General features: G+C 49.3%; 1 protein-coding gene across 1 annotated transcript in view; it reads left to right on the top strand.

The window, feature by feature from the left end:
* GSG1L2 (GSG1 like 2) overlaps positions 1–23,939 on the top strand; it is a 68,741-nt gene continuing 44,802 nt past the window's right edge. Inside the window, exons 1-2 of the mRNA XM_030534857.1 lie at positions 1–467; positions 22,174–22,221. Coding sequence (XP_030390717.1) covers positions 173–467; positions 22,174–22,221 — 343 coding nt within the window. The 5' untranslated portion in view covers positions 1–172. The remainder of the gene's footprint in view (positions 468–22,173; positions 22,222–23,939) is intronic.

Raw genomic sequence — 23,939 nt, 5'->3', positions numbered from 1 at the left:
TCTGCTTGTCATCTTAACTGCCAAACTGGTACAATTCACTGGTGGAAATCCAGAACTGAAGAGTGAATTTCAGTGAATGCTTCCCCATACAACCAGATGAAAAGCATTATCACTGGCTTTTTCAGCACACTTTAACGCTGATGCTGGCCCTGCAAGTGGGCAGATTTCAGACATGGGCATGGACAGACGGCAGAGAGCCTCAGCAGCACTCTCGCTCAGTTTTCTCTCATTAATCTTCTCTATCACGGCATTTAGCAGCAGTTACTGGTGTGAAGGGACAAGAAAAGTTGCAAAACCTTTCTGTACAGATCAGGAGAAAGGGACTCACTGCATCCGCTTCAATAGCTCTGATCTGAACAATAGCAACGCCGTTCAATATATCTGGGAGACAGGCGATGACAAGTTCATTGACCGAAAGTTTCATGCTGGCATCTGGTATTCATGTGAGGAGATTATTAATGGGGAAGGTGAGTGACAGCCAGACACATTTACTTCAAAAAGTGTTTAGCCAAAATGCTTCCTGATTATCTCCTGCTCCCTGTTCTCCTGCTGCTGTAGTCGGGAAAGGTATCAGCACAAGGGTGCCACTTCTCCAGAGGGAGATGCAAAGCTTCAGCAAGGATTGGTAAGAAACATGTTCAGCTAAACTCTTGGAAATACTGTTATGAAGTTTAGAATGGCAGACTGCTGTGCAGTTTCTTGATTTCAGTGATTAGCATTAAATGGTTAGATGAGCATTAACTGACTAGGGCTACCACCATTAGAAATTAACAAGATTTGCTCTTCTGGTGAGAGCAGCAAGTTAAAAGGCTTTTAATGAGGGAGGTTTTAAATTGTTTTTTACTTTTCTGATATTATCTGTGAACTGGATTAAAATAAATGTGTCTGATGGGAATAATCTTTTTAGATCCCTGATTGCAAAATAGGACAAGCAATGTTATTTCTTATTTTAAAATGTCATGTTAATGTACATATGTTAATTTACAGCAGATCTTGTGTAAATACTACAGAAATGTGAGGAGTGTTTTCTAAGCAAAGAATTTCAAGAGAAGCCCTGAATTTGTGCTAAAAATGACGTTTTATTGTAAAAGAAATGGATTCTCTTTTCTGGGTTTCCTCATTCTCTGTGCCTCCCACTAAAGAGATGAAATTTGCTCATTTTCTTTTCATCGTGATGCTGTCACTACTAAACAAAGGCAGAAGGTGCATTTTTCCCCACTGAAGAACAACTTGGCCATTTATTAATCATAAATAGTTGTACATAACCTAGCCCCACTCTGAGTAACCCTAAACACCAAGATGGCATAGAATGAAATTTGCCATAAAATGAAACTGCTGATTGATCTTGGATCTTTGTAAAATAAGGCTGTTTATTTAGTACAAGTATGGTGCACACTATAAGTCCCAGATATCCAAGTTACTACAGTTTCTGCCTTTGTAGTTCCAAAGAGAGAGAGAGAAAGAAAAAAGAAACTCAGATCACTCCAGACCTATAAACGTCAAACCCTCAGTGTAGTGAGGCGCCCTGGCTCCCAGCTGCGCCTGAGAGGGCAGAGCCCCTGCAGCCTCCAACGTGGGCGGAGCCACCGCTGCCCGGTCCCGGCCCCCGGAAGTCAAGAGGCGGGACAGGAAGTATAAAGGCACAGCCCCTGCAGCCTCCAACGTGAGCGGAGCCACAGACACCTGTTCCCGCCCCCCGGAAGTCAAGGGGCGGGACAGGAAGTATAAAAGCACAGCCCCGGCGCTCACTTGGAGGCCGGCCGTCAAAGAGACCAGGTGTGGGTGGCCGAGCGCCTGCCCGGCCTGAGCTTCCCTATGCCCGGTATCCTGAGGAGCTGCCTGAGCTTCCCCATACCTGGTATCCTGAGGAGGACTGGCTGAGCCTGCCCTGTGCCCGGGATCCTGAGGAACCCATGGTCTGGGACCCGCCGGAAGACACCGGTGAAACACAGGTACCCATAGAGGGGGAGCTCGGAAGTGGCCCGGGGGCAGCCGACCCTGGTTTGGCTCCCGGAGAGCCTGAACCAATGTCAGTGTGTTGCGGCCAGGATCCCCACTGACAGCAGCGAGTCTTGGCCGCTGCTAGGGCCCCGGCCTGGGACGCAGTGGAGTGGGAGGGCCTGCGTTCCCCCTGCCACCCTTCTAAGGGTGGCAAGCTCCCCCTCTCGCTGGCCTGAGGAGGCCTTCTTTATAAACTTACTGTTTGAACTGCTGCTCAGCCCCTGCCTGAGGGCCTGAGCCCTGAACTGCTTAGTGCCCCGCCCTGAGCCAGGGCCTGGGCTTTATAAACTATTTGTTTGCTCAGCCCCCTGCTGATGGAGCTGAGCCCTGAACTACTCAGTGCCCCGCCCTGACCCAGGGCCGAGGCTTTATAGAGTACTTGTTTGCTCAGTCCCTGCTGAAGGAGCTGAGCTCTGAACTGCTTGGTGCCCCGCCCTGCCCCAGGGCCTGGGCTTAGAGACTGTCTGTTGGCTCTACCCCTGCCGAGGGGTCTGAATCCTGACCTATTTTGCCATCTCTAGTGAGGCATCCTGGCTCCCAGCGGCGCCTGAGAGGGCTGAGCCCCAATGCTGGACGTTTACACATGATGCTTTCTCTGAGGAGTTCCGCCCAGGATGTGGACACGAGCTCTAGACACCGGTGAGAAGGAGGCTGGGGGAGAGAGACTCCCCTCCCAGGAGATGGATCTGTCGCAACTCCTTGCCCTCTTGAATGAGAATCAAGAGCGACAGCAGGCGACTCAGTCGCAGCTGCAGCTGGAGCAGCAGGCCGCCCATCTCCAACAGCAACAGCAACTTGTTGAGCAGCTGGGAACCCAGCAGCACCAGCGGCTCCAAGAGCTGATCACCCAAAACCAGGAGTTCCAACACCAATGCCTCCAGCAGCTCGTGGCGACTCGGTCCGCCCCCGAGGGATCCCAGCCGAGGAGCACGGATGGGGCCCCGCGGCCCAGTCCCCCGATCCAGCTGATGAAGATGGGCCCCGGTGATGACCCTGAAGCTTTCCTCATCACGTTCGAGTGGGTGGCGGTCGTTGCAGGGTGGGACCACAACCAGTGGGCTGCCATCCTGGCCCCCTACATGACAGGGACCACTCAGGCGGTCTATCGCGGCCTGTCTGCAGAGGCAGCCCAGGATTACAACCAGGTGAAGGCCGCGGTCCTAGACGCTCTAGGTGTGAGTCTGGAGACATTCCAACCGCAATTTAGAAGCCTGGCCTACCCTGTATGGTGGCCCAGGAACTCCGCGAGACCTGTAAGCGATGGCTGCAGCCAGAATGCCGGACGACGGAGGAGCTACTGGAGCAAGTGGTTCTTAAACAGTTCACCCACATCCTTCCCTCGCGGAGAAGGGCCTGGGTCCTCCGCCATCGGCCTGCAACAATGGCCGCCGCCGTCTCACGGATGGAGGACTTCCTCGTGGGTGAAGTACTGGTGGGCCTGGCGGTTCGAGTAGCCCCTTCGGGGGCAGAGCGCCCTAGCTCTAAGAAAAAGATGGCACTTGTCTGGACTGAAGGACGAGCTTCATGTCGGGGGGCCGAGGCCCGGACCCACACCACAGCGGCCCCCGGGTGATCTGCTCGGACCCCGACTCCAACGGCACGGGGGGGGCCCACGGAACCCTCTGGTGGACACTCCTGGGACCAGACTTCTGGCCGGACGAGCAGACCAGGGGCCATGTTTCTCCTGTGGGGAGTATCACCATCTGCAGAGGGACTGCCCCGGACTCGAGTGCACCTTTGGCCAGGTCTGTTCAGGGGAAGCCCATGCTCGCCGGTCCCAGGCAGCCAAGATCACCGTGCCTGTGATGGTTGAGGGGTACCCAACAACGGCCCTCTTCGACTCGGGCTGTGGGCAGACGTTGATCCGGCAACGCTTGAGTCCCCTAGCTGATGCCCGCCTGGAAAAAATCCAGCTACAGTGCATCCACGGGGACATGGACCCTACCTCAGCACCCGGACCCAACTGACGATTGATGGGGTCACCTGGTTGATGGTGATGGGCCTCGCACCGTGACTCGTGTATCCAGTGATTGTGTGCTGGGACTGGCCTGAGTTTCCTGCAGTCCTACGCCACCACACCAGGGATGGCCCGGAGCCCATGCCGGCCTTGGAAGGGGAGACCCCCGAAGAAGAGGAAGATGAGCCGGAGGCCCCCGACCCTGCCAGCAGGCCGGAAGGATTGGAGGACATCTGCCCGGGAGCGGGGGAGGATCCCTTGGCCCCCATGGATTTTTGCCAAGACCAAAGGGCCGACCCTACCCTCAAGTGGGCATACGAACAACTGACCGCCGTGGATGGGACCGTCCTCGACCCCGGCCGGGCAGCGCAGTGGCCGCACTTTGAGCTGCGACGAGATTGCCTGTATCGAGTTGAGAAGGACCCACACACCAGGGAGCCCCGGACCCAACTCCTCGTACCCCAATGTCATCGGCGGGCGGTCCTGAAGCTGGCCCATGACGTCCCAGCAGCCGGACACCTGGGTCACAACAAGACACTAGCCCAGATACTGAGGCGCTTCTTTTGGCCGGGTATATATCAGGAAGTAAAACAGTACTGCAACTCTTGCCCAGAATGCTAGCTGGCCGCCCCAGCACGAACTCCCAAGGCGCCCCTAGTGCCCATGCCCGTAATCGAGACTCCCTTCGAGTGCGTGGCTATGGATCTAGTGGGGCCCCTCCTCAAGAGCGTTGCAGGGTTCCAGTACATCCTGGTTATGTTGGACTATGCCACCCGGTTCCCTGAGGCGATTCCCCTGCGAAACATCACAGCCTGCACTATCGCAGGCGAATTGGTGAAGGTCTTCGCCCGCATCAGCCTGCCCCGGGAGATCCTCATGGACCAGGGGACTAATTTCACCTTGCGATTACTACGCCAAGTGTGTGAACTCCTGGGGATCAAACAACTGCAGATGTCGGTATACCATCCCCAGACTAATGGATTGGTCGAGAGATTCAATCGGACTCTAAAGGACATGCTGCGCAAATTCCCCCAGCAGGACCTCTGCCGATGGGACCAGCTACTCCCACCCTTGCTTTTAGTGGTACGAGAGGTTCCCCAATCATCGACCAAATTTTCGCCATTTGAACTGCTGTATGGCCAATGGCCCCAGGGCCTCTTGGATCTAATGCGGGAAACCTGGGAGCAAACCTCATCCCCCGCCCAAGGCCTTTTGAAGTACGTGATCCAGCTGCAGGAGCGTCTGAGGCAGGCGGGGGCCCTGGCCCGAAAGGATTTAAAAGCCGCCCAAGAAACACAGGCCCAGAGCTACAATCAGGACGCACAGACCCGCGACTTTCAACCCGGGGACTGGGTCCTTCTCCTTCTTCCCTCCAACAAGTCCAAGCTCCTGGCTCGGTAGCAAGGACCGTATGAGGTGGTTAGGAAAGTAGGACCAGTCACCTATGAGATCAACCAGCCCGAGCAGCGAAGAAGCAACAGTGATACCATATCAACGTTCTCAAGCCCTGGCGGGAATGAGAAGGACTTCTGATTAACCCCTACCCACCAGAACCTGAGCTAGGACCCCAGGTAACCCACACCGAGGACCCGGAGGGGCCCCAGCTCAGGAAGACACTGACGGAGGCCCAGCTTAAGCAAACCTGGTGCCTCCTACAAGCATTCTCCCGCATTTTCATGGCCCAGCTGGGATACACCACCCTTGTACACCATAAGATTCAGACGGAGCCTGGGGTGGTGGTCCGGGGTGTGACCCGGCCCCTGCCCTATCATAGGAGGTGGGTCATTGACAAGGAGGTATGGAATATGTTAGACTTGGGGGTGATTAAACCCTCGCAGAGCGAGTGGTGTAGCCCGGTGGTGCTGGTCCCGAAGCCCGATGGCTGCCAGGGTTTCTGCATCGACTTCAGGCGTGTCAATGCCATCTCCAAATTCGATGTCTACCCCATGCCCCGGATAGACGAGCTGTTGGCCTGACTAGGAGAATCCCGGTATATTACTACCCTGGATTTAAGTAAGGGTTACTGGCAGATCCCGCTCGATCCAACTTCCAGGGAGAAGACGGCCTTCGCCACCCCGACGGGCCTCTATCAATTTACTCGGAGGCCCTTTGGCCTCCATGGGGCCCTGGCCACATTCCAGCTCCTGATGGGCCGCCTCCTCCAGCCGCATCAGGACTACGCGGCGGACTATCTGGACGACGTGGTCATCTACAGCCGCCACTGGGAGAGCCACTTAGAGTGGATCACAGCCATCCTGAGGTCCCTGCGGGCAGCTGGGTTAACGACCAACTCTAAGAAGTGCCGCATCGGCTGGCAAGAGACCACCTATGTGGGATACACCATTGGAAATGGACAGGTGAAACCCCTTGTGGACAAGGTTCAGGCCATTGCAGCCTGTCCCCCGCCAACCACAAAATGCCAAGTACATCAGTTCTTGGGGCTGGCCGGGTATTATCGGTGGTTCATCCCCCAGTTCGCAGCAATCGCCGCTCCCTTGATGGGGTTCCTAACCAAGGACAGCCCGCAACAAGTGAAATGGACCCCCGCATGTGACGAGGCCTTTCAAATGCTTAAAGCAGGTCTCTGCCATAAGCCAGTCCTGTATAGCCCCGATTTTAGCCAGCCGTTCATCCTACAGACAGATGCATCGGAGGTGGGGCTCGGGCCTGTCCTCTCCCAAGAGGTGGACGGGGAAGAGCATCCGGTCCTCTACATCAGCCAGAAGCTGTTTCCCCGAGAGGAAAATTATGCCGTGGTTGAAAAGGAAGCCCTCGTAGCGAAGTGGGCTTGCGACGCCCTGCGGTACTACCTCCTTGGGGCCCTGTTCACCTTGGTCACCGACCACGCTGCCCTCCAGTGGTTGGCAAACATGAAGGACCATAACATGCGGCTGCAGCGATGGTACCTGGTGCTGCAGTCCTATGCCTTCACCATTCGCCATAGGGCCAGGAAGGATCACGGAAAAGCGGACTTCCTTTCCCACCTGGGGGGTATGTAAGGGTCTGGCCCCATTTCACGGGAGTCAGCCTTGGGGGGGGGGCGTGTAATGAGGCATCCTGGTTCCCAGCTGCACCTGAGAGGGCCAAGCCCCTGCAGCCTCCAACGTGGGCAGAAGCACTGCTGCCCCGTCCTGGCCCCCGGAAGTCAAGGGGAGGGACAGGAAGTATAAAGACACAGCCTCTGCAGCCTCCAATGTGGGCGGAGCCACTGCCACCCTTTCCCGCCCCCCGGAAGTCAAGGGGTGAGACAGGAAGTATAAAAGCACAGCCCCGGCACTCACTTGGAAGCCAGCCGCCAAAGAGACCAGACGCGGGTGGCCGAGCGCCCGCCTGGCCTGAGCTTCCCCGTGCCTGGTATCCTGAGGAGCGGCCTGAGCTTCCCCGTGCGCAGTGTCCTGAGGAGGACTGGCCAAGCCTGCCCCGTGCCTGTTATCCTGAGGAGCTGCCTGAGCTTCCCCGTGCCCGGTATCCTGAGGAGGACTGGCCAAGCCTGCCCCGTGCCCGGTATCCTGAGGAACCCATGGTCTGGGACCCGCCGGAAGACACCGGTGAAACACAGGTACCCAGAGAGGGGGAGGTTGGAAGTAGCCCGGGGGTAGCCGACCCTGGTTTGGCTCCCGGAGAGCCTGAACCAATGTCAGTGTGTTGCGGCCAGGATCCCCACCGACAGCAGCGAGTCTTGGCTGCTGCTAGGGCCCCGGCCTGGGACGCAGTGGAGTGGGAGGGCCTGCATTTCCCCTGCCACCCGTCTAAGGGTGGCAGACTCCCCCTCTCGCTGGCCTGAGGAGGCCTTCTTTATAAACTTACTGTTTGAACTGCTGCTCAGCCCCTGCCTGAGGGTCTGAGCCCTGTGCCGGTTTGTTGCCCCGCCCTGAGCCAGGGCCTGGGCTTTACAGACTACTTGTTTGCTCAGTCCCTGCTGAAGGAGCTGAGCTCTGAACTGCTTGGTGCCCCACCCTGCCCCAGGGCCTAGGCTTAGAGACTATCTGTTGGCTCTACCCCTGCCAAGGGGTCTGAACCCTGACCTATTTTGCCGTCTGTAGTGAGGCGCCCTGGCTCCCAGCGGCCCCTGAGATGGCCGAGCCCCAACGACGGACGTTTACGCTCAGCAACTAGCAGCCATAAATCTGGGGATCCTAATTCTGCTGTGCACTGGGCTTGACTTCTTAAATTATAAACAACAGGGATCAGCAGAGAAGCCGCTCTGCAAAGACAGAACAAAAATTAGGAGATAGGAAACAGAGACATTCTGGAGGGGGTGATCCCTGTAGACTGCAGAGGGGAGAGAGCTTTTCTATCTTGTGCTGTGAGTGGCTAAAAGGACAAGCTGATGGGAATCAATTTAATGAGCTTTGTTCAGAGAATCTGGATAGGGGGGTTGAGACTGACCTATGAGTGCAAGAGGCTGGAGCCAAGTTTACACAAATCTATGGGAGCAGGAAGCAGGGGCATTCTTTAGATCACCTGGAGGGGAAGCAAAGTGACAGAGTTTAGAGGGGCCACCACCTGTCAAGGGAACTCTGTTTTCACAATGAACCTTTTGAAAAAATAATTGGAGAGTCTTCACCTAAATTCCCCTCAGCTTCATCTCTGGCCCCTGATTCAAAGCGGGAGGGTTCTCTCACCTACCTCCAAACAGTGAGGCCACTCTCCCTTTATTCTTTTCCACTGTATGCCCTTGGGGCCCAACTCCTTTGCCACTGCATGTCCCCAGCACCCAATTCATCTGTTGCAGCTGTTGCTTTACCCAGATTGGAATAGCTACCATGTTAGCCCAAGCAAATGCTTCAACACACAGATAGGTAGCACTACAGAGCAAATCCATTATCTGAATTCACCACTGGATGGAGAGCTCTGCTCCACTCTCATCCCAGCCCCAGTCTTCCCTGTTCAGCTTAAGGTGATCAGATGTCCTGAGTTTATTGGGACCATCCTGGTTATTAGGGGCTCTGTGTTATATAGGATCCTATTATCCCTCATAAGCTCCCATCCCAATTTTTCAAACTTGCTATCTGGTCACCTTAGTTCTGCTCTACAGTCCCCTGTGCATTCTTTTCTCCCTTGTTAGAGGATTGGCCCTTTTCCATAAAGTACCTTGGGGGTGGCTATCCACCTACCAGCCCAATCATGCACACACATCATTCAGCCAGGAAGGGGCTCTAGAGGAGCAGAAAGTGGGTGTGAGTATGTGATGTCAGTGGGGAAAGGTGCTGTATGAAGACTTCTGGATTTCCCAGCTTTTGTTGAAGTTGCTGCTTAGGGGGCCAAGGCAGAATGTCAGGCCAAATCCCCCTGGGCCACAGGAACTGTCCTTTCATGAATCAATGTGAACTTTCTGTTCTTATTCTGTGCACTTAGCAGGACAGTGCCAGCCCATTCCTCAAACTCTGGGCCTCGGCTTGTCACTATTAGCTGCATCCACTGTCTAATCTTAACTCCTCTCTATTGCAGAAAGGTGTGCACACGTTATTTGATCATACACAGTTCATTATTTATTTATTTTTGTTAAAAATACTATTCATTTTTGTGGCCAAAAACTTTTGGTTTGGGGTTTTTCAGTTTTCCAATCAAAATCAAACATTTTAAAGGAAAACAGACATATTTCATGAAAAATTTCATTTAGTTTAAAACCCAATTCTCGGTCAAAAACAAGTTAACACAAAATGTTCAACTAGCCCTCGTAAAGGCATAACTGTGTTTAGGGTTAGGCTGGTGAACCACAGTTATGAAGGGAAAGGAAGCTGGGGAAGAGGGGTCCATTTTCTTCTCCACACCATGGACATCACAAACTACATCACAAGAGATGGGGACCTGGCCTCTCCCATGCTCCCTACAGTGGTCTCTTATTGATTAATAAAGAATTAAAGGAGGGCAATAGCATTAATGCTAATCAGCATGACAATCTATTTTATGAAAGATAGATCTTGTCAAAATAACTTGATATCTTTTTTTAAATGAGGTTACAAGTTTGGTTGACAAAGTTAATTGTAAAAAGAACAGGAGTACTTGTGGCACCTTAGAGACTAACAAATTTATTTCAGCATGAGCTTTCGTGAGCTACAGCTCACTTCTTTGAATGTTGCTATAATATACTTAGACTTCTGTAAGGCTTTTGACTTGGTACTGCATGAGATCATGATTAAGAAACTAGAATAGTAAACAATTAACATGGCACACATTAAATGGATTAAAAACTTTCTAACCGACAGGTCTCAAAATGTAATTGTAAAGGAGGAATCATCATCATCATCATCAAACTGGGGTGTTTCTGGTGGGGTCCCGCAGGGATTGGTTCTTGGCCCTATGCTATTCAATATGTATACTAGTGACTTGGAAGAAAACATAAAATCATCACTGATAAAGGTTGCAGATGACAAAAAGATTGGGGAAGGGCAAATAATAAAGAAGTCAGGTCACTGATATAAAGTGATCAGGATCACTTGGCAAAGCAAACAATATGAGTTTTAAGATGTCCAAATGCAAATGTATGTACAACAAGTACCAAAGAATGTAGGCCATACTTACAGGATGGAGGACTCTATCCTAGGGAGCAGTGACTCTGAAAAAGACTTGGGGATCATGATGGATAGTTAGCTGAATTTGAGCTCCCAGTGTGATGCAGTGGCCCCCAAGGGTTAATGGGAGCCTTGTATGCATGAACAGAGGAATCTTGAGTAGAAGTAGACAGATTATTTTACTTCTGTAGTTGATGTTGGTATGACCGCTTCTGGAATATTGTCTCCAGCTCTGATGCCCACAATTCCAGAAGGATGTTGATGATTTGAGAGGGTTCAGAGAAGAGTCACAAGAATGATGACAGAATTAGAAAACCTGCCTTATAGTGATAGACTTAAGGAGCTCAGTCTATTTAGTTTAACAAAGAGAAGGCTAAGGGGTGACTTGATTAGTCTACACGTATTTCATGAGGAGCAAATATTTGATAATGGGCTCTTCAATCTAGCAGACAAAGATATAACACACGCCAATGGCTGACATTTGAGGATTGACAAATTCAGACTGAAAATAAGACATAACATTTTATCAGTGAGGGTAATCAATCATTGGAACAATCCACCATTGGCCATGGTGAATTCTCCATCACTGGCAATTTTTAATTCAAGGTTGCATGTTTTTCTAAAAGATCTGCTCCAGTTCAAAGAGGAATTAATTCAGCAAAGTTCTCTGGCCTGAGCTATGCAGGAGGTCAGACTAGAAGATCACAGTGACCCCTTTTGGCCATAGAATCTCTGACCCGCCCCGTAGTGCCCTTTCTCAACATCCACATTGTACTATGTTCTGAAGTGTGGGAATGTTTAAGAGTGGTTCTGCTTTGTGATCATTTGTAGTGTGGGTGTACTAAGCTGCTTGAAGCAGAACTGCTGAACAGCTCTTATAAAACAGATGAAGCTAGTGAACAGAAGCAAACAGGAGTTTTGTGAGGGAGTTCTCCAGGTAAAGGAGGAGCAACTATGTGACACTTGGAGTGAGTTTGTTGTCGGTTTGTTTGTTGTTGTGTGCTTGCTGCTTGCCATTTGCTGCTTGATGGAAGTTTATAGTGTGGTCTGTCTGAGGATCCATTCGCTGAGCCTAGCAGCCTGTTAGGCAAGGCTGAGAGCTTCCTTACAAGGTTTTAGCCTGCCATCCTTTGATCCCTACTTCCTGTAGGATCCCTTGATAAGGGGGCATGGCTACTGAGGATCAGAGGTTTAAAAAGCCAGCTCCTAAGCAACCAGAGGAGCTAGCAAACAAGGGAGTGTTGCGAGGGAGTTTAGAGACAGAGTGTGAGAGCCAGACACATCCAGCAGTCTCTAAATTTAGGCAATAGTGCCCCCCATGATTGAAACATGGCTCATGCTTCTGGTTAAGCAGTGGCTAGCCCTCCTGCAGCTTTGCAAGGGGGGAGCGTAACCAAAAGCATCCCTGTATTCACACCCTGCACACCACTGCAACAAGCTTTGTGCAAAATATGCCTTGTATGGTATCACTGGAAAACTAATAACTTGCTGGTCAAAAATATGGTGAACTGTGTGTAGCAATGTTGTATGTCAAGTTATGAATCCCCTGTATGATGTTATCATCACATGTTCAAACCCACATAACCCTACCTAGGCAAAAGTTGTTATTGAGGTTTATCTTAAATTTTACCTTAATTTATAAATAAGTAATAAACACGGTCCTTGAGACAGCAGGGGGAAGAGATGGCAGGAGACAAAGCAATGTTGCATTTCAGCGAGCACAGATGAGGAGAATGACCATGGAGCCTCCTTCAACACCAGACTCTATGTTGCCTTTACTACTTGAATAAACTTTACTTTACAGGGTAAGTCTCAGAAGAATCCACTTCAAAGGTTCACTGGATTATAAGAGAGAGGGGCAGAGAACCCCAAGTTAAATCTCTGTCTTTCACCTAAGAAAACAAAGGCACCAGCATCTTTAGGTCATTGGGAGAGATTCTGACCATCTTGCCGGAAAACTGTGGGCAAGAAAAGCCATCTTAACAAAGCCTGGAACCAAAACTTAGAAGATTAAGTTTCAGACTTTTAGATGCATGTTTTCACTTTTATTTGCTTGTAAATGTTTCACTCTTAGAATCATAGAAACATAGAATTGTGGGACAGGAAGCGACCTCAAGAGGTCATCTAGTGCAGTCCCCTGCACTCATGGCAGGACCAAGTATTTTCTAAACTGACAGGTGTTTGTCTAACCCGCTGTTAAAAATCTCCAGTGATGGAGATTCCATAATCTCCCTAGGCAACTTATTACAGTGCTTAACCACCTCGACATTTAGGAACCAACCTAAACGGCCACTGCTGAAATTTAAGCCCAGTGCTTCTTGCTCTATCCTCAGAGATTAAAGAGAACAATTTTTCTCCCTCTTCTCCTTTTTCTCCCTCTTAAAACAAGCTTTTATGTACTTGAAAACTGTTACCATATCCCAGGCCTGCACAACTCGGAAAGCGGCGAGGGCCACATTACTCCAAAGAAAACAGCTGAGGGCCGAAACCTCCCAGCCCCACGGAAACAGCCCCTTCCCAGCCCAGCGGAAACACTATGCCCCAGCACCACCCAGCCCTGCAGAAACAAACCCTCCTTTCCCAGTGCTGCCCCACTTAAACAGCTGTGAGCCAAAAAGGAAGGTTGGGGGTGGGGAGGTGATACTTGATTTTAAATTAACCAGGGGCTCCCAGCTGAAGAGCTGGCTGGGAGCCCTCAGGGTCAAATTAAAGGGCCCGGGGCTCCGGCGGCTGCGGGAACCCGGAGCTTTGTGGGGCTGGGTCAGGGATTTAAAGGGCCCAGAGCTCCTGCTGCTGAGGGGAGCCTGAGCCCTTTAAATCCCAGCCCCAGGGCATCTGCTGGAGCTGCCGCTGGGATTCAAAGGGCTCTGGGCTGCCCGTGGCGACGAGGAGCCTTGAATCCTTTAAATCTCAGCCGCGGCTGAGAATCTCTGCGGGCAGCTCAGAGTCCTTTGAATCCCGGCCGCAGCTGGCAGGGCCGGCTTTAGGAAGTGCGGGGCCCAATTCAAACATTTTCGGCGTGGCCTCGGCAGGGATGACTGAAAAAAAAAACACGTAAAAAAAAAAGCCTTTCATTTCTTAGCAACCGGTTCCCTATAAAAAGTTCTGCCACAGTATGTATTTTTTGTACCAGTAGCGTTACCATACATCCATATTTTCCTCCTGGATGGCAATTTAAGATCCAAAAAGCCTGACATGTCCGGGAAAGTACAGATGTATGTTAACCCTACCTAAAGTTCTTTTTTAAAAAGATGTGTCTGAACTAGAAATGAGCTCCGGCACTCCCTGAGGGTGTGCTAGGGTGCACGTGTGGGTCCCAGCTGCTCCCTGCCCATCTCATTGAAGCAGGTGTGCAGGGTTACTTCCCTGGGAACTACAGGGACCAGTGCACATGGGGCTGGCTGGAGGTGGGGGGCAGGTGGCTGGAGGTAGGGTCTGGCTGCAGGCTGGGCAAGGGGTGTGGGGCAGGCTGGAGACGGCGTGTGGGATGGGCGGGCTGGCTTCAGGCAGGGCCATGGGGGGGTGCAGCATGGGTTTGCAGGGCTGGAGACAAAGGAGTGCAGGACTGGCTGGCTTCAGGCAGGGGTGTGTGGCAGGGGTTGGCTGGAGATAGGGAAGGGGGTGCAGGGCTGGCTGGAGACAAGAGTTGGTGCAGGGCTGAAGGCAAGGCAAGGGGTGAGGGGCTGGCTGGAGATGGGCTGGCTGTGGGCAGCCGGTGCAGGGCTGGCTGCAGACAGGAACTGGTGCAGGCAGGGCAGGAGGTGTGGCAGGGATTGGCTGCGGGCAACTGGTGCAGGTACAGGGGGTACAGCCCATCCTGCATGGTGAGTGCCCCCTCCTCCTGCCTCCCCCACCAGGGTAGCAGTAGCAGCCTGTGGCTCAGGAGCTATTTAAAGGGCTTAGGGCTCCCCTGCTTCCACTGCCCCAGACCTGTAAATAGCTGCAGGAGCCCTGGGGAAGTGGTGGGGTTCCGGGGGCTATTTAAAGGACCAGGGCAGCAAAGGCATCTGGAGACCCCCCTCCCACTACCCCAGGGCTCTGGGGGCTATTTAAAGAGCCCGCGGCTCCCCTGCTTCTACTGTCCCAGCTCTGTAAATAGCCGCGGGAGCCCTGGGGAAGCAGTGTGGCTTCAGCGGCTATTTAAGGACAGGGGCAGCAGAGGCAGCTGGAGCCCCGGTCCTTTAAATAGCCCCCAGAAATGCCTGCTACCCCAGGGCTCTGAGGGTATTTAAAGGGCCCGGGACTCCCCTTCTTCTACTGCCCCAGCCCTTTAAATGGCCACGGGAACCCTCGGGAAGTGGTGGGGCTCCGGTGGCTATTTAAAGTGCCGGGGCGGTAGAAACGATGGGAACCCTGGACTTTTTAAATAGCCCCCAGAGCCCCACAGCCCTACCCCAGGGCTCCAGCAGTGGTGCTTTGGTGGCAATTTAAAGGGCCTGGGAGCCACAAGCCTTTTAAATTGCACCCTGGGAAAGCTGGGCCACCCCGCTACAGTGCACTGGCTTTTGCCGGTACACTGTACTGAGGCTTGGGCATGTGGCCCTCTTAGGGGTGGGCTGATTCAAGGGAATTGGATGAATTGGCCTAAAGCCGGCCCTGGCGGCTAAGATTTAAAGGGCTCTGGGCTCTCTGCGGCTGCAGGCAGCCCAGAGCCCTTTGAATCCCGGCCCCGGCTGAGATTTAGAGAGGTCTGAGCTCCCCGCTGCTGCGGGCAGCCCAGAGCCCTATGAATCCCGGCCGCGGCTGAGATTTAAATGGCTCTGAGCTCCCTGCCGCTGCGGGCAGCCCAGAGCCTTTTGAATCCTGGCCGCGGCTGAGATATAAAGGGCTCTGGGCTCCCCGCCACTGCGGGCAGCTCAGAGCCTTTGGAATCCTGGCCGCAGCTGAGATTTAAAGAGCTCTGGGCTCCCTGCCACTGCGGGCAGCTCAAAGCCTTTTGAATTCCGGCACGGGACACACAGTGAGCCTCTGCGGGCCGCATGCAGCCCGCGGGCTGTATGTTGTGCAGGCCTGCCATATCCCCTTTTAGTCTTTTCTTCTCCAGACTAAATAAACCCATTTTTTTATAGATCTTTAATCTTTTTACTTGCTCTCTTCTGGACTTTCTCCAATTTGTGCACATCTTTCCTGAAATGTGATGCCCAGAACTGGACAGAATATTCCGGTTGAGGCCTAACGAGTGTGAAGTAGAGCGGAAGAATTACTTGTGTCTTACTTACAACACTCCTGCTAATACATTCCAGAATGATGTTCCGCCCCCTCCCCCCCCGCCACAACAGTGTTACAGTGTTGACTCATATTTAGCCTGTGGTCTACTATGATCCCCAGATCCCTTTCCACAGTGCTCCTTCCTGGGTAGTCATTTCCCATTTTGTATGTGTGCAACTGATTATTCCTTCCTAAATGGAGTACTTTGTATTTTCCCTTATTGAATTTCATCCTATTTACTTCAGACCATTTCTCTAGATCATTTTGAATTTTAATCCTGTCATCCAAAGCATTTGCAACCCCTCACAGCTTAGTATCATCCACAAACTTCATAAGTTTGTGTCATTATCTACATCACTGATGATTATTATTGAACTGAATCAGACCCAGAACAGATCCCTGCAGGACCTCACTCATTATGTTCTTCCAGCTTGACTGTGAACCACTGATAACTACTCTCTGGGAATGGTTTTCCATCCTGTTACTAACCCACCTTATAGTAGCTGCACCTAGACTGTATTTTCCTACATTCCTCCTTCCCCTCCCCCCAGTGCCTCCTGCCCACTGCTGAACAGCGGTGGGTGGCAGGTGCTGGGGAGAGAGGTGCACCTGATTGGCGGGTCCTGCCAGTGGATGCTGAGCAGTCACTCTTTTTTTCCCATGGGTGCTCCAGCCCCAGAGCACCCACAGAGTCGGCAGCCAATCTTTAGTAAACTAACTAAAGATTTATTAATAAAAAAAGAAAAGAAGAGCGTTACTAAAAGGCTAAAATGAATCATATACATTACAGTTGATTTCAGAGTCTCTAGATCAGGATAGTAGCAGTGATGTTAAATCTGCTAGCTTGCAATGAGTCTCTCTGGATCAATCTATCTTGTGGATGTTATCCAGGAACACAACATGTTTGAGATGCCAATACATTGCAAAGATTCATAGCTTCATATACAACGACAATACAGGCATATAAACAGGATAACATTGTTCAACAGATCACAACTTTTCCATTTTCCATTGATACCTTACAAGGAATACTTTGTGTAAGATTTATCACAACTGTGAAACCACGTTGATACATCAGTGACCAGACCTTAGTGTAAGCATGTGTGGTGCTCTGTACTCAAAGCAGCACCCTGGAACCCACATCTTCCTTTTTCTGCAGCATGACAAGGTGCATGGGGGATGGAGTTGTGGGTGCATGGGGGTGAAGTTGAGGGTGCCTAGAGGATGGGGGTGCATGAGGGTGAAGTTGAGATACAAAGGGGATTGAGGGATGAAGTTAGGGTATATGGGGGTGAGGTTGGGAGAGACAGAGTCCAGCACCAGCTTGGACCTCTTTCCCCTCCCACCAGAGACCACAAATCTCCCTGAATTTATTTGAAAATGTTTGTCATTATGCCCTAACCAACAAGATCTGTTACTGGTCACTTTGAATTGTAACAGTCTCAGTACCTAGGGTATTTGCAACCTTTCCATTTCCTGCCAGCCCTAGTCAAATACCCTTGCCCTTAGCCACATGTCTGAGCGGTTACTGAGCCGCATAAGGACTGGCGACTCCAAGGCCTCGCTGCTTAAGTACCTACAATGTTTGCTTCCATTGTATTTAATTTAGATGGACTAAATGGGCCCAAAGAGTCAAAGGTTTTAACACAACCCTGGCAATGCCCAGCATTAAACAGTTTTAAACAAGATTTGGGGTTTGGTCTGCGGAGACCTCAGCCTGCTCAGTACAATGGCAAACAACCTGTTGAAAATCTTTTTGTTAAAGACACATAGAAAGAAGAAACTGTTAAAGCATTTGAAATGTAAAGTATTAAATATGTTTTCATTTAACAACAACCCTTATTCCATTTCCCTTTAGGTAGAAAGAGTCTTTAGAAGAACTGCCTGCCCTTGTCTGACAGTCATTTAGATGATATTAAAAATGGTAATAGCTGTTCTTTTGGAAGAAAAGAAAAGTTAGTTGAGGAGGGATAGAGCTGTTGTTGCTATGGTTGTTAAAGTCCAATCCTACTTCATAGAAGACAAAACAAGACAAACACAGGAGTGAAAAAGAAAACAACAGCAAAGGTAGAAAATGCAGCTTCTGCCTCTGGCGTTGACTCTCACTTGCAACCTCACTGATGGAGAAATATAGGTCTAGCAACATAAGCATGGCACATGGTGTGATCAACCACACTGAGACTTGGGAAACTTGTACCAGCATCACTCTGTTTAGGGAATTGATTTTATTTGCCTTTCTGGTCACAGTGTTGCAAAATATACAATCCTGGCTAAAGGACACTGTGTGTGTGCACGGGTGTGCGTATGTGACAAAGTCTCACATCCCAGGTGGTGTTTGGGATATAACTGGACCCAGTGAATGTGATGATGTCACCTGGATCCTTCTCTCTGCCTGTTCTGGTCAGGACAGCTCTCAGGATCAGGATGATAAAGGTATAATGGTGTCATGATGGATCCTGGAGCCCCAGGAGACAGAGAGTGTGGTAGCCATGATGGTGAAGATTGCGCCTTCCCCTTTTTTCAGTCAGCAATTGTCCCCTAAAATCTTTTTTGAGGACCGCAGAAAGGAGTTCACCAATTTGGCCTAAATTCTGACACACCAATTTTGGTTCATTAATTTCCAGTCTCACATTTCTCTTGTTTACCCAACTTGATCATAACACAGTCCTTGAGTTATACTATTTGACCTTTTTGTTTGTACTAATTCAGCCTTTGTCTCCCTTTTGCACCTTTTCTCATTAATATTTATTGTTATAAGTTATTGTGACACATTATAAACTTTCTCATAGTTTTTACAATTGAGTTCACAATTCAGATAACTTTGTCAGCCCAATTGTTACACCACCTCTGGGTTGTGATACACCTCACACTCGACTGACACCCTAGGTTTACTGAGCAATCCCAGTGATTACAATGGTCTTGCTAGTACCGTACACAGATAATGTATCACCTCCATATTGGTACTCAATATTCCCGTTTATTCATCCAAGTATTGCATTGGGCATCATAACCACAGCCTCACACTGGGAACTTTTCTGCATTTGTTCTCCATTATGCCATCTAAATCCTTTTCTAATGTTCTATCTTCTGGTTCATGTGTGTATGACCTTGCATTAGGCTATATCCTATGCAGTCTGAACTACTCTTTATAACTGATGTATCCTTATTATCATGTTCCATTTCACCATTTTTGAGTCACCTACAAACTTTTTTCAGAAGTGGTCTTATATTTTCTTCTAGATTATTGGTAAAAAATATTGAATAGCATTAGGACAAGATTAGATCCCAGGAGGATCCCTCTAGAAACATCTGTCATGGATGATGATTGCTAATCTACAATTACTTTTTGAGATCTATTGGTTAGCACCACAGTTATGTAGCTACCTGCATGGTGGTTCCCTTTGTGATCTCTCTGAGTGCACCTTCGAAGGTGTTCGGCATCTTCCTTCACTTGTATCAGGATGAAATCTCACAATTCTTCCACTTTTAGACCAGGTCCCAAGTGCACTACCCAATGTACCACTGCTTCTCAGCCTGCAGATCTGGCTGGGTTCAGGCACCCACATTTCTTACATTCAGGAACCTGTGACCAGTGAGAATGACTATTTTATTTAGTAGCTGGAACAAAGCATTAGAGAAAGGGTATTTGAAAACAACAAAAATCCCACACATATACTTAGTTTTATCTAATCTTATGCTTCCCTACAAGCTAAATTAGAAAGACTTTCCTCTTCAGTTATAGAAACTGAAGAGAAATGACTCATTCTCTCCTAGACAGCCCAGATCCTTCTGTGTTTCTTATTCTCAATCTGGTCCTCTTAATCTCACCAACCTTGTTCAGACTGGCAGCAATGCTCCTCCAGGAGTGTGGGCTAGAGCAGTTAAGGCTTCTCCCCCTGGGATTATCACTTAGAGACTCTTCAGTGTAAGACGTTAGGTGACTATTAGGGTCTGTCTTCGTTGCAGATCCAACTCAGACTCTTCCTTGGGTGATGCTGCTAACCTCCCTCCCCTCCACATGCAAACCCTCTCCCCTGAGTTTGATGCTGCTTGATACCCAGGCTAGCTAGTCCAGAGGGGGCTATAGACCATAGCCTGGGCACTGCTTTCACTTTTCAGTGTGGATACAGGCTAAACAACCCTATGGTGCCTTCCCACAATTCACCCCATGTGTCCAGAAGGACAGACAAGTTCTCCGACAATTCACTGAGAATGAATCCTAGAGTGTCACACAAAGAACAACAGGCTCTGCCCCAGAAGTCTAAGATACACACACGAGTAGGGGGAGAAGAGCACAGCACCAGTGAGGACACAGTAATTCAGGTAGGCAGACCCTTAGACCATCAGAAAGGGCCTTCTCCATCTTTTGCTAGATTGAAAGGCTCTGCTACTCAGTCAGCCTCTTAGGGTTAAATACACATTCCCATAGATGGTACAGACACATCACACTAGAGGCAGATCCAGATCCAGTATTAATAATTATTAAAAAGCACCTCCACATTTGACACAGCCAGTTTTTAACTAATGTATTAGATTCTGCACTGATTTTGTATTGGGCTCAGTTTCTAATCAGAATGTCATACAGTGCTAAGTCAAATGCCTTACAAAGTATACGTATATTATGTCAACACATTTATATTGGCCAACCAAATTTGTCATCTCATTTAAAAAAACAAGCTCTCCAAAACAAAACAAATAAACTAGGCATTCCTCCCCACTGTTTACTCCCCTGTTCCCATCACTATATCCGTAAAACATCTGCTGAAGTGGGTTTTACCCCACAAAAGCGTATGCCCAAATACAATCATGGAGCAGGTCCTCAAGGAATCAATTCTGAAGCACTTAGAGAAGAGGAAAGTGATCAGGAACAGTCAGCATGGATTCACCAAGGGCAAGTCATGCCTGACTAACCTAATTACCTTCTATGAGGAGATAACTGGGTCTATGGATGAGGGGAAATCAGTGGATGTGTTATTCCTTGACTTTAGCAAAGCTTTTGATACGGTATCCCACAGTATTCTTGCCAGCAAGTTAAAGAAGTATGGGCTGGATGAATGGACAATAAGGTGGATAGAAAGCTGGCTAGATCGTTCGGCTCAATGGGTAGTGATCAATGGCTCCATGTCCAATTGGCAGCTGGTATCAAGTGGAGTGCCCCAGGGGTCGGTCCTGGGGCCAGTTTTGTTCAATATCTTCATTAATGATCTGGAGGATGGTGTGGACTGCACTCTCAATAAGTTTGCAGATTACACTAAACTGGGAAGAGTGGTAGACACACTGGAGGGTAGGGATAGGATACAGTGGGACCTAGACAAATTAGAGGACTGGGTCAAAAGAAACCTGATGAGATTCAACAAGGACAAGTGCAGAGTCCTGCACTTAGGACAGAAGAATCCCATTCACTGTTACAGACTAGGGACCTAGTGGCTAGGAAGCAGTTCTGCAGAAAAGGACCTAGGGGTTACAGTGGACGAGAAGCTGAATATAAGTCAACAGTGTGCCCTTGTTGCCAAGAAGGCTATCGGCATTTTAGGCTGTATAAGTAGGGGCACTGATAGCAGATCAAGAGACGTGATCATTCCCCTCTATTAGACATTGATGAGGACTCATCTGGAGTATTGTGTCTAGTTTTGGGCCGCACACTACAAGAAGGATGTGGAAAAATTGGAAAGAGTCCAGCAGAGGGCAACAAAAATGAGTAGGAGGCTGGAGCACATGACTTATGAGGAGCAGCTGGGATTGTTTAGTTTGCAGAAGAGAAAAATAAGGATTGGATTTGATAGCTGCTTTTAACTACCTGAAAGAGGGTTCCAAAGAGGATGGATTTAGACTATTCTCAGTGGTAACAGATGACAGAACAAGGAGTCATGGTCTCAAGTTGCAGTGGGGAAGGTTTAGGTTGGATAATAGGAAAAATCTTTTTCACTAGGAGGGTGGTGAAGCACTGGAATGGGTTACCTAGGGAGGTGGTGGAATCTCCTTCCTTCGAGGTTTTAAGGTCAGGCTTGACAAAGCCCTGGCTGGGATGATTTAGTTGGGAACTGGTCCTGCTTTAAGCAGGGGGTTGGACTAGATGACCTCCTGAGGTCCCTTCCAACCTGATATTCTATGATTCTATGATTTTTTAGTCTCTAAGGTGCCACAATGACTCCTCATTGTTTTTCCTGATACAGACTAACATGGCTACCAATCTGATTTATAATTGTTTGGGAACGTGGCCTCTTAATGTCCTGAGTTTTATACAGTTACTATCATAAATTTAGTGTTTCATTCACTTAGTTTGGGCTGGAAAATATAGTGCATGGTATAGTAAAACAAGTGCTCTTCTTTGGGCAGTTCTAAACTAAAACCAGCATGTATGTTTACACACGCATTCAGTGAAATGTCTTTCATGACAATTTGAACAGAGGAGGACATTTTGCCTTTCTTTGCATTGTAGTCATGTAGTTCTGCATTTTATTTTTAAACTTTAAATTTGTCTATGTCTTTTAGGTGAGAAATGTAGAAGTTTTATCAGTCTGACTCCACCTGCAGATCGAGGTAAATATATATTTCCAGTACTTCAGGGCCTTGTAACCTTCCTACTTTACATTTAGCATTCTAAATATTTTTGCCTTTGTGCCTTTGGAAATATCTCCTTTAATCTCTTCTGAAGGCTTTGTGGGCTTTATTTGGGTTTTCCAGACTCCAAGATGAAGCCCAAATCTGATAAAATATAAGGGTGGGAGTTTCCAAAGCATTGGACCTGATTTTAAAGGTATTTAGACATCCAGTGGGGTGAGAAAAGCTGTTTTGTTCAACTCTTACTTAGTCTAAAAGTTTAGGATTTAGAGTGCGCATTTACTTTTTCTTTTCATAAGGAACTATCTCTGATCTTTAGGCCTACCACATATAATCTCTTAAAATCTATATTTGTGTAGTTAATAAACTTTTTTTGAATGTTTTATCCTTATCCGTGAGTTTGTCTGCTAACACGTCAGCTCCCTTCTCATCTCAGTGGGGAACAGGTAGTGCATTAGCTGAGCAGGATGAACAGGGTACTCTGAATTCTGCTTAGTGAGGCTCAGGGAGGGGACATAGGTGGCTCTCTGCTAACTTACTGCTTCACAGTCCTGGGGTAACTTCAGGCGTGCTCTAATTTACCCTGGCTGGAACAACTCCCAAAGGGCTCTTCTATGAGCTCAGGCTCCCCAGGCTCTGGCCATGCCTACTCAGGTTCCTGGAGGCAAGAAGAGGGTAGTGTATACTTGGATATGCCAATCTCCCTCTACACAAGGGAATTCCAGCTACCCTGTAAGAGCGGGATTCCTTCCCCTTTGAGCCACAGGACACAGTGGCAGAGTTCAGATTATTTTCTAATGAACAATGGGTTATCTTATGCTTGTCCATGTATGTAGCACTTCTAGGAAATGAGACTCCACAAATATCTCTTCACCTTCCATTAACTGTAAAGGAGGATCTGGCTCTGGTCTCTCTCTCTCTCTCCCCCCGTGCTGAGTTGGTACCCTACATCAAGCTTTGCATAAGAATCAAGAACCAGCTGCTCAAGCATTGCCTGGAAAAGAAATAGGCTTCCAACCATTCCCAGCCCAGTGTCAAGGGCCCCATGCATGTCCTTTGCCCAGTTCCAGACTTGATTTCATGCAAACTGATGTCACCAGTGGAGTTCATCACAGACCAACAGAAGGATTACTGGTGCCAAAATGGCCTTGCCTGTACTGCAGGGAAAGTAGCCACTTCACCTCAGGGTGCTCCCACAATCCCAGACTCGCTACAGTGCCAGAAAACCAGTCGATCCAGCCTTGGTAGAGGAGTCATGGCTGCACCTAATGTAGACAGCAAACTCCTAAATGGATCCACTCTGCAGCCTACATTTTCCCATGCACCATTGGAGCACCACCATCCACACCAGCAGATCCCCCTCCAGCTCTGGGTCCCAGCCACGTCTGAAGTAAGCTGTATCCTGCTTTCATTGATCAACTCTGGGTTGTCCAGAAATTTAATGGACTTCACCTATGATGGAGCCAGCCATTTGTCCAGGTAGAAGAAGCGTGTCCCAGAGCATATGGAGACTATTGTTGGTAGTATGCTGACTTCCGACCAGTTTCCTAAAAAACAGCACCTCTCTAGGTCAAGATAGGAGACCACCAGGAAATTATGCAGTTTGATATTCTCCTGGTGATTATGAGCTCCTAGAATGGGTCAGTAGAGCAAAGATCTTCATCAAGCTTAACTTGCATGGTGCATACAACTTGGTC

This window comes from Gopherus evgoodei, chromosome 15 (assembly GCF_007399415.2).
Source record: "Gopherus evgoodei ecotype Sinaloan lineage chromosome 15, rGopEvg1_v1.p, whole genome shotgun sequence".
Taxonomy (NCBI): Eukaryota; Metazoa; Chordata; order Testudines; family Testudinidae; genus Gopherus; species Gopherus evgoodei.
Note: the sequence above shows the minus strand (reverse complement) of the source record. Positions and strands in the feature narration are given on the sequence as shown.